This window comes from Dromaius novaehollandiae, chromosome 3 (genome assembly GCF_036370855.1).
Source record: "Dromaius novaehollandiae isolate bDroNov1 chromosome 3, bDroNov1.hap1, whole genome shotgun sequence".
Taxonomy (NCBI): domain Eukaryota; kingdom Metazoa; phylum Chordata; class Aves; order Casuariiformes; family Dromaiidae; genus Dromaius; species Dromaius novaehollandiae.
Genome location: NC_088100.1, coordinates 8,427,660 through 8,439,273, shown reverse-complemented (window position 1 = coordinate 8,439,273; position 11,614 = coordinate 8,427,660). Strand labels below are relative to the sequence as shown.

At 39.5% G+C, this 11,614-nt stretch overlaps 1 protein-coding gene across 2 annotated transcripts in view; it reads right to left on the bottom strand.

Annotated features, from left to right (window-relative positions):
* The window catches only part of ITSN2 (intersectin 2), a 92,575-nt gene that overhangs the window by 7,457 nt on the left and 73,504 nt on the right, over positions 1 to 11,614 (bottom strand). For both annotated transcript variants that reach the window (XM_026123604.2, XM_026123603.2), the window contains 2 exons: positions 1,055 to 1,176; positions 36 to 142 (listed from right to left, as the gene is read on the bottom strand). In XM_026123604.2, the coding sequence (XP_025979389.1) occupies positions 36 to 142; positions 1,055 to 1,176 (229 nt within the window). The remainder of the gene's footprint in view (positions 1 to 35; positions 143 to 1,054; positions 1,177 to 11,614) is intronic.

Here is an 11,614-nt window from a genome sequence, read left to right as displayed (position 1 = left end):
ACTCTTATTTAGGACACACAAATATAAGTACTCACTTCAGTAACTTTGTATTTGACATGATAAGTTCCTTCCAGTTAACAAAGATCAGCCCCATCTCTCCTTCTGTGAGACAGCCCGAATCAGCCACTGGTTTCTGGAAAACCTGCAGTCAAAAAATCAGAAAGGTGAGCAGCTCTTCACAGATAAAGGCAGCTCACTGTCTCTTCTTGTTTGGGTTAGCAATGGTTTGGCTCTTTCAAATGCTGAGTGTCCAATTTCTCATAAGAAGTCAAATCAATTCCTTACTAGCACCTAGGAGAGCTGTCACTGTTTCTCCTAAGAGGGTGACCTCAGTCTGACACTGGCATCATGTCCACGAAGCAGTAACGAGCAGTGGGTCTTGCAGGCTGACTTTACAGTGGAAGAGCACGCCATGATTTGAGAGTCAAATGCTACTCAACTTACACTTGCACGTCACATGCATCTCCATCTCTACAACAGACACAGTCAACCAGCATGCAAAACTACACCTTCCTTCAGGGCCCTCAGCACAATACCTATGGATACTAGTATACTACTATATTCAATCTATCTAATATGTTTAACACTTCAAACACAGTTGTTTTATATAGAGAGGTCAAGCTCAATTCCAAAGACCTTTCTAATGCTGGCCAGTTATTGCCCCACCTAGTGAGGCAGTCTTGCTTCCAGCAATCAAATCAGAGGTGAAGGCAGTCAATAAACTTTCATGGTACTTTCATAACTTGTTTCATGAACCTCTGCAGCTTTGCCAGAGCAACCAAGCACAGCCCATCATCTTAAAACTGAATATTGACCCAAGTTCTAAGAAAACGATGTGGAAAGTAGGAAGGGCCTTTTAAGATGGCTGCTGCAACGTGATGATTTGCCTGGTGGACAACCGTGTAACATTCAGAAGAAAGGCATGTATGTGCTCATGCCATACCGCTTTCTTCCTCTAGCTTTTCACATTTCTTAAGAATCACTTTATGGCTATTATTCAGTAGGACAGAGGTGCTGTTTTTCCAAATGTGTCCTCACGTCAAAGACATCTCACCTCTAAGACAAGCTGAAGATCATCCATATACCTTTCTTCGGTCTGAATGAGTTCATGAATGTAGCCCTGTCTTTTTCTTTCCATCGGTTGCATAGTATCAAGGCTTTGGAGATCAGCACACCCTACAAGAAGTAAGCCAGTAGTTTAGGTCCCAACTGAAACTTTCAGATCTGATGAATTAAACAAAATTGCGTCAGCATACGCCAGCGCGAGGATCAGACTATATGCGCAGTGGTTCTTTCTTAAAACTCTGGCCCAGCTCTGGGTTTCAAAATCTAGTGATGTAGCGATCAACTCCCTCCCCCTTTATGCCAGTTTTGAATCTAAACCTTTCAATTTCTTCAAACATGCCTTGTTCTTGTCCTGTGACACAGAGTAAAAATTCCTGACTTCCTGTCACTCCACCTCTCTCATGATTTCTCTTTTCTCTTTTTCTGCAATACTGTTTTCAAAATCGTGACATTCTCTTACCTTGTGCAATGTCTTTCGTGAGATGAAGTAATCTAGAATGTGGCTGGTATTGATTCGTGACATTGCATCTTTAATCTCCACTCTATTTCTAAAGTATTCTGATTTGATTATTAATTTATGGTACAAACCACCAATGCAAATGTGTAAAGTTATGCTGCATAATTTTTAGTTGCCTAACTTCATAGCTGCATAACCTTTTTTCTAGTTTAGAAACAACATCAGAGAGATGCACTGAATTATTTTTATGCATTAAGTGCGGATAATATCAAAAGCATGCACAGGAACACACAGACATCTAACGACACAAAAACTGTTTTCTATGATAACATGCAGTCCCTGCAGTTTCATACTACTTACGCCCTTTTTCTCTTCTTTGTGCATTAGTAAACATGACAACAGCGTTTGAAATATAGTAACTGAATCAAAAACTGATAAAAAACAAAGCAAGAAAGTGGTGAATGAGTCTCTTTAGATGGGCAAAAGAGGATGGAAAGTCAAACCCTCATTCATCTGCTAGACATCACAAGCTAGCCGACTACTGTAGAGTAGCAGAAAAATCCATAATTAAAGAGTATTTTAGAACATCATACATGTATCATTTGATATGACAGCACTAGCTTTTAATAAAATCTGAACTATGGATTTTTTTGCAAGAGCAGAAAAAACAGCAGGCACTCGTTTAGGTCAGTCATTTCTAGAGGAACTACAAAGATACTTTTTGAAAGTTTGCAAGTATTTCGAAAGGCAGTATGACCTACAATACAGATCTCCCTTGTCACCCTAACACATCTAGGATATCAGAATGTGATTTTCTTCTACTGGCTGCCAATTTTTAGGTTTGTTTGTGGGAAGACTGCTCTAAACAGTGAAATGAAAATGAGTAATAAATTTATAAGAGAAAGAAAACAATGAAACAAAACAAAAAACACCAAAAAACAAAGCTAAGCAATACTGAATGTTTGGCTAAACTTGATTTGACAGTGCCTTCATTTGAACCTCACAGGCTTGCGTACTTCCCATTGGACAGGCACCAGGCTGCTTTGAAGGAGCAGAATCCTTCAGCAGAAGAGAAAGCCACATTGGAGGGATACTTGTCAAATGAAGTTTTGTGATACCATCCAGAATATTTGAATAGGAACAGTAAAAAAGTACAACAGTAAAGATATATTTAATAACAATAAAGATATATTTAAAAGCAGGACTTTTCACTCCTATTCTGTACCCCTCAGAATGATCACAATCGTAAACTTTCTAAGAACTGAAAAAAATACTACTTTTTATGAAGGTATCTGGGACTGCAGCTCTTCTGATGGTGGAGGATGCTCCTGCTGGCTTTAGTTATTCCCAAAGTTACAATCATGCCAAAATTAGAGGAGAAAAAAGGAGTAAAGTTACAGATGAAAGTGATATCTATGCAGTTTGGTGTCTCTTAATCCATCAAGATCAACTGTGGCCAATGCGTGCTACTCCTGATTCTAGCTTCATTCTTTATTGTGTACAGGATTGATTTTGAGCCCATCTGGTTCCTAACACATGAAGTTTTAGGACTATCTAGGGCTTCCACAGTAGCAATATTCTATTTGTCCAGATTTAGAAACCTTAGCTTTGACCCTATGATTCTCTTTTCTACTGCAAGATGCTGCAAGTCCTACAACAAGAACAGCGAAGGACTGAATAATCCAGCTCCTGTTGCTGTTTGCTTATAACACAACTGTAGAGCAATGTAAATGCAAAGACCGCATTTAATTTAATCAGCTCCTCCACAAACCTTGTATTTGGACTGTAAGGTTTTGGGATCAATGGATGTATGCTATTCTGTGCTTAAAAAAGCACTAGAAAAAAAAGCCCTGAATGTTGATGGGTTTGATAGTACCAGCATAACATACTTAGGGTAGAATCCACACAACTGATTTTAGGGAATGAATTTAGGCACTTGGATCTAAAAGGAGCATGACAGAGAGAATAAAACAACCTACCTAATAGATTTGCAAATGGATAACAATTCCCAGTGTGGCTATAGCAATCCACTGTCTCACTGCTACAGAAGGGGTGGACCTGCATCTCTACCCTTTCTCCTCCTATCTTCCTGTCCACCCCTTTCCTTGCATCAGTTCTGACACTCATCTGACTCCCAGGGGAGAAAAATAAATAAATAAACAAACAGCAGTTTTCTGCCAGTATAGCAGCCAGGAATGTGTGGAAGAAGTAGAATTGCCTTTTTTGGCAGCAGAAAAGTCATCAGTTTGGCTTCAGTCTTGCAAACCTCATCCCAAGCTCCCCATGCAGCTAATGAAAAGAAGTATTTCCCGGGACCTGCGGAGGGGAATCTCACCTGCCTAAGCTGGGGTCGACCTCCCTCTGTCGACTGCGTAACAAATTGACGTTACCTCCGGAGGGCAATCCAGCCCGCCTCTCCCGCCGAGAGAGACGCGCCAGGCTGTGCCCAGCTCCCTTCCGAGAGCAGCCTCTGAAGAAGCGAGCAGGGGAAATCTGGTACCCTTGAAACTCTGGGCAACCACCCCAGCAATGCCTCCAATACCCGAGTACGTTCACGATAAAGCCTGCTCGCCCAGGTGAGGAAGCAGCTACCTTGCAGCGGCAGGGTAAAACACGCTGGGGAATTTATAAACAGGAAATCCCAGTCTCTAAACTGTTTACAATTATCCTTCCCTTTCCAAATATACCCAAAAAAGAAATACCTTCTTCCTACTGACGTAACTAACCCTGCATGAAAAACTACAGGGAAAGTTTCATAGCCCAAAGATGTTCTGCTTTGCAGGAGATTCAAATGCTTGAAAAACAGGGAAGAAAAGAAAACCTTTTCAATTACCGACATGTTTTCGATTTGACATCAGCAAGTTCTAGGTGAAGAATGACACTTTCCCATGAAGCAAATAGAAAAAACAAAACAAAAAAAGCTTTCTCTGAAAGAGAGATGAACAAAACCTACCAGCATTTCCAAACATTTCCCTTTTTTCCCTTTGTTTAAAAAAAGCAAGAGGGTGAATTAAAATTCTTCACTTAAAGGCCTTTCAAGAGAACTGAGTTAAAAACATGTAGTTAAAGGACTTTCAAAGACTCCTGAGATCTGCTTGGGCACTTAGTGATTTGTCCATCTCCCCAAACTCAATGAACAAAGAAAAACACATTAAAAAAAAATAACAATTGTTAATCTGGAAAGAGGTTTTGAGCCTCAAGCATGAGCTCCAGCACTTTCCCTGAAGGATCTGTCTGTATCTAAGCAAGCCCAGAGGCATCACTGCTTTGGGTGCCTAACGAAGGCTATTTAGGGGCAGAAGTGGCCTATGGAAACTGCATTTGTAAGAAGAAGGGTTTTTTTGTTTGTTTATTTTTTAAGCTCAAACTAGTTGATATGGCTGGAAAAGGCAGATAAGGTTTTGAACTCATGACTCTATTAACCCTGCCTCTATTTTTCCAGGTATCCTAGAAAAAAGAGTACAGAATAAAATGAACATTTCCCTCATCGTAAGTGCTGCAGCTTGGCGTTACATTAGTCCCGTGGCCATTTTACAATCTCCGCGGGCCACACAAGGCAAGTTAACTTGAGATACTCCTGTCGCTACCTATAGCTGTGCCAGGATGCCGCTGTGCCCACAGCTTTTTTTGAAACCGGTGAAAGGAACTAATTCAGCAAATTTACTCCCACAAAAAGGCTGGTTTCCATCACGCCCTGGGAAACAATTTGCAGAAAACTTTATTCCAGCCTCCCCATATCACTATATGCAGTATATGCTCTCTACGACAACAGAAGAAATTTATGATTCAATTTTCATGAGGTGAAAAACAAAAGTGCCCTGTCACAGAGACAGTTAACAACGCTTGTACCAAGCTATTCAGATGGGGAAGAAAGCTCCCTGGATGAACAAAAAACCACAACAGACAAGCTAGATCCTTTTATGTGTCCCTTTAATAAAATACATTTGCATAGTTATCTTACAACTTCATTTAAAACAAAGATGAACAGTTGCCTCATGCTAAGCATAGCCTGCATTTGCATGTCGTAACAATTTTCCCCAAACATTCATACTCTAGCTTGAAAAGAACAACAAAAGATATTTTAAGGCAGCACACACCATTATGCAGCAGTTTATTAGTTCATTACATTAAAGTTGCATTATCCTGTAGCAGCTCTCGCCACCACTACAGGCCAAGGTTTGCCAGCATTCCTATGCTCAGACTTATTTACAGGTGTTTTCAACCCAGCTCAAAAACATCACACAGGGATATGATCTGACAAAGCTCTGGGATGGAATAAATACTCATTCACTGGTAGGAGCCGTTCCAATTATTAGCACATAACTTTAACGGAGTTTTATGCCTCTTGTGCTCCTAGCCATTGAATTAATACTTGACATGAAGACAGCGCCTGGTAGCCTGCACGGCTCTTCGTAACTATTCACATACCCCAGTCCTGTGACTGGGTCTGGGCGGTTGCACAGGACTTTCCTGCACAGATCCAACTGCTGGATCAGGAACTCGGCTTTGAAAGCTAAACTTTTGCAGGTTGTTAGTCCATTAAGCACACTAGACAATTGCAAAAATTAGGAAACATCCCAGTACCCATTCTTGTGCATTTACAGCATCGTTTATGTTTTCACCCCCAAATACACAATGGCCCCCATTCTCTGCTGGCCCATAGGAAACAATATTAAGCAAGTAACATGCTGCAGGCAACGTCATACTTTGCTTGCCTGGCTGGCTTCAGTTTTAACTGCTAACTCCTTGTGGCTCTGAGCAATATTTACACTCTCAGCTTTTGACTAGGGACCATTGGTTTAATTAATCTCCCTAGTTTTCACTTTGTCCTTAAAGCAGTTCCAAAGCCAGCTGTCTTCACCCCAGCAAGGGATGAACATTTTCACACCAGTTTTACTTAAGTGGCTGCGATGACAGCCGAACTTCACTCTGCGGACTTGTATCAATGTGAGAGGGGATGACACGCAACCAGAGACAAATTAACATTTTTAAAACAAAAAATCTGATTTAAACTCAGCTTCTACTAGCTACACCTCTTCATTGATATGGAATATTACTTTAAATCTTGTCTTAAATACATCCTCAGCATAGCCTTTCCTATTGATAATCTTATATATGTATACAATTTGTTCTGTACCAACGTGTGACAGAAGCACAGAGCTCCCTGGTGACTGTTCTCAACCTGTATTAGGCAGACTCTGCAGCAGAGATAAATACTGGAGGCAGAGACTGTCTTTTTCTATCAGTGTTATTAAAATATATTATCATCATCATTGTTATTACAGTTAGAGAATTTAGAGGGTACTCAGGTAATACTGAAACACTAAAAAATAACTGTGAAAGCCCCGAATGCTTAGTTCCAATACTCATCAGTTCAAATTGAAGGTAGCTGTTTTAATATTTATTATTGTTCATATCCACATACTCAATTATGGGGGTACTTGTGTGAAACTGTACAGGATATTATCCCTAATTTTCAATTGTAACGTTAAAGAAATGGGTAAAATGCCAGTTCCTTTAGTAAAATGCCATAAAACTATTTCCTAGAACATCCCAGATGGGACGTGAAGTTGTTTTTTATTTTTCAAAGACAATTTGTAGCAATTTGGCATTGAAGGAAAACTGTCACTGAACCTTAGGAAGTCAGTTTGGCTCAAATCCCATAGGTTAACAGTGTCTTTCAGAAATGGGAAAAATTCATCGTAAGATCATCTAATTATAAGATTACAGGGAGTGACTGCTTGGTGCCACTTGTGTAGTACAACACACTTTAGCCTGTATTATATAGGCTTTCAAAGTGCTTCAGAGAAGGCAATTCAGGGTGATTAGCATATTTTAGTAGAAATACTTAAAAATGTAGTTTCAGAAGAAAAAAAAAAATTAAGTCAGCGGGACCACTGCTACTTCAGAAATTATCTAGCACATTATTTGCCTACAATAATATTGTTTCATTCTATAACAAAATATTGATTTAGACAAAATACATCCAGAATAAAAATCCATTTGTAGTTTTATGTAGGCACATTGCTGTAGTCTGTATTGCACAAAAGATATATCTCTGAACTAAAGGGCACATATACATTATTTGATAAAGTATATTAAATACGTAACATTCCACTCTTTCTATAGAACTTTTGGAGAAAGGCTTTTAAATCTCTGCAATTGGATTAACATTTTCCTGACAGTACCGTCACAATATTTATATATAAATATATATATAGTAAACGTACAGTAGTTTGTAAACATTTCTGATTGCATAAGCCACCTTTGTTGTTTCATTACCAAACTCAGGAAGCCAACTAAATTAAATACTTTGTCTACTAGATCTCTCCTTCTGTTATGGGATCAAGGAACTGTTTTACCAGACAAACAGTCTGCTGTTAAATTAATCCATTAATCCTTTCATTTAAAGGGGTATCAGGACACAGTCCTGAAGCCCTGCTCCCCCCTCCAAGTACTATTAAAATTTGGGCACCTTTAATTGTACCATATTGCTAGCGTGCCGTAACTGTACCTCAAAGGAGCACTTTTAAGATGAGAGTATGGGTCCATTGCTCAACCCAAATTCTTTGCATTTAGCTCCAGGTGTCTGTTAGCATTTTTTTGTTTTTGTTTTTGTTTTTCTCCTGATAATTTCCCTTTATGAAGGTTACCTGTATATTAGGCTGCTAATTTGTTTAACAGAAAGAGCAGCAGCAGCTTTCAGATACTGGTTGTTCTGAGTAACTGCAGACCGTAGCCAGATAAAAGCACTATTTAGTACTGTAACAGCAACAAAGAAAGGGGCAGGGTGAGGGTCTAGTAGCACAGAGACTGTACAGTAACTAGTATGTTTGCTGTATGCCAAAATTGAAAGCAAAATATGAATTATTCGAATAAAAGAATAATTTAAAGGAAGGTTGTTTAGGAATAGGATATATTGATCCGAAACAGCCTGAAATCCTTCTATAGTACTACTGTAAAGGAAGAAAGAAATTAGAACATCCTCTATTCTACTCTGAGTATTTCTTTCCCCACTAAAAAGGGTATTTAAAGGCTGGACTGCATCAGATCTAAATCTTAGATCTTGTGGCATATTTGTGATCACAGTGACTATCAGCAGCGTAGACAAGGTAGGGTTTATTTTCTGGATGATCCTCACAGGCTGCCAATTTTAAAAGCTCAACATGTAGAAGATTAAATCAAGTCCAACAGAGCAATAATTAGTGAACATTTTAATTTGCAAAGTATGAACATTACAACATTAAAAGAACACAACTACCCATTCAAAGCAGTTCAGATAAACTGTGCAAATAGTGGGTCTTTGTGTGTCTGCAATCCCACCATGCAAACAATAACTTGATATGCATGCTAATGATCTAGGCTTATCAATATGAAAGAAAAATACTAGAGGAAACAAGAATGGACAGCAGTGAAAGCCACACAAAGACCCACTATCCTTTCTGCTTTTACAAATTAATTGTAACTGTAGATTATAAGAAAAGCCCCCAAAACCCTAATTTCTTGACTGGTTCTAACATTCAAACGAAGAAAAAGGATTGTGTCAGAGATATCTGAGCAGAGCTGGCCACCCTGCCACCTCCACGCTACAGTCAAACTTGGATAGTGGGTCTCTGAGGTGCTTTCACACTGGAAGACAACATTGGGTCCTAAAAAAAAAACAAAAAATGAAGGATAAAATGAACATAAATTTGAAGAGTGAAACATATGAGTTCTACGGACAAAGACAGAACAACATCAAAAAGGTCAGAAAGGAATGACTAACATTCAACTTTCTGAAAACAGACATCATGCACTTCTACTCTTGCAATTCCTTATTTAGAAACATAATTGGTACTAATTACTCAGGACCAGCCACCACTGACTCTCAGCAAAACACTGTAGCTCATTCACTTTAAAAGGAAATAAAAAAGGAAGACTTCTGTTATGTAGACTCGACACACACAGTCAAACTCTAGTTTTGTTAAAGGCAATGGCAAAATTCCCTGAGATTTCAACAAGTTTTCATCTTCCTGGAAAATTTAGAGGAGGAGATAGAAAGCGAAGTTATAAAGAAAAGCCTCATCAGAATTTATTTGTATCAGCACATAAGATTAACCTGCTCAATTCTATTCAAAGCCTGAAATGAAACAAAACCTTGTCTCTGCTAAATGTGTGTCCATGAAAAGCAGAGAGTAAGTACCACGCCACTTAGCTTTCTCATCAGAAATGAAGGTCTACGCAGTCTAGAAGGGGCACTGCTAAATCAGGGTTTAGGAAGATGTACAACTTAGGCTGCAGTTGCACATGCTCTGGACTGTTCTCAGAAGAGAGGATTGCAGACCCTAGACTTTCAACCTGGAAACTTTAACAAGCTTGACATTTGCCAAATAATTCTTTTTAGAAATTTAAAATGACACTAGGAAGTGAAATGACACTATGACTATGAAGTGAAGTACTGATTTCATATTTGCTTCCCGGTAAAAGGAATAAAATTCTGCAACTTTTAAACCAAAATCTTATAAGGAGAATAAATTATTAATCTTCACATGTTAAAGAGTGACTGTAGACCTACAACATGTAATGCTTCAAAGTAACCGGTATCATAAACTCTTACTATATAATCATGAAAGAGCAGTTACTTAACAATAACTCACTGTCCATATAGATATGGAAATGCATGTGCCACAAGCACATCAGTTTGGAGGTTGTTTTTTCACTAGGAACACCTGTACAGCAAGCATGCGTCCTCATCTGTCCTTACGCTCCACAGAAGTGGACATAAACACTGATGCATGCTTCCTGCTCCTTGGTTCCTCTTGACTGCAGAATCCTCCTATAGCAGCAAGGACTCTGAGAAAGCACGTGTGTGAAATGTGCATATGATCACTGTTTCCAGTAGGTGCTCTCTTCTTCCAGAGCTTGTTTGTGTGCACTTTTCAGTTCAGGTGTTCCCAAAGCAGCAAGAGGTTCACTTGGAAATTGGTCAACTTCACTGATTAGTCAGTGGTAGACAGGAACTACCATGTTTACGATCTTTCATGCAGGGAGATGAAGAGCCAAAGAAACTTTTGGAAAGGTAGTTCCATGCTACATGCATGAGGACAGAACTTGGCTCATGTCTGTGTAGCATGTCACACCTGCAAGTTAGGTTTTGGAAGAGAAAAAATGTGTAGGCAGATCTGGTGACTGAGGTGGATTTTGCTATAAACATCAAGTTTGTACCTAAAGGAAGTTCATGACTTTGCCATATGTACATGCAGAATAGACCAGGGAGAGGGGATCTGTTCCCAGTGCTTCCAGTCTGACCAACCATGCTTGCCTAAGGCCATCTGCACAGACAGACAGACAGCACAGCAGGCAGGCTTACATAGGGGAGAGAAGGAAGTGCTCATCAGGTTATGGAGACTACCTGCAGATTGCATCGAGGCATCAGAAGGAATAACTTAGATGGCTGATGAACTTCAGCAGTGCCTGGCTGCGAAAAGCAGACAGACTGAACAGAAACAGTAACTATGCATACATTACTGAGCAGAAAGAACTGGTACAATATTTCAGCTGTGTGGAAGAGCAATCTCATGAAAGGAAGAGAGGTATCTCAGATAACAGGAAGTCAAAGCCTTTGCACACCTAGTAAAGGTAAGTCCACCTGGCTGAGTTTTCCAACTCTTGGAAGGACATCAGAGAATGAACGGATCTCCGACACTAAAAGCAACCAAGTATACAGATAGGTAGATGTGTGTGTGGGGAAACCTCAGCTAAAGAAAATACAAGATAAAGGCTGGTTCCATGAATAAGACGACAAACTGAAAGAAGAAGGTATCTTGCTCAAAAAGCCAACAAACAAGGTGAGAGAGGGTTCTAAGAGCAAGTGTTTAAGGCAGATGAAGACTGGCTCAAATGACAAAATTGTCTCCAGACTAGGCCACCAGGAAGAGCTCTGAAGTGGTAAGTGCACCCCACTTACTCAATGCACACTCCTTGTGAAGAACTGGAAGAAAACTTAGTAGACATGTATCAGACAGATACTGTTAATACACAGCAGATCTGACCTTGAATGGTCGAGCAAGAAAAAGAACAGAAAACTGCATATTCCTTTAATTTAAATCTATA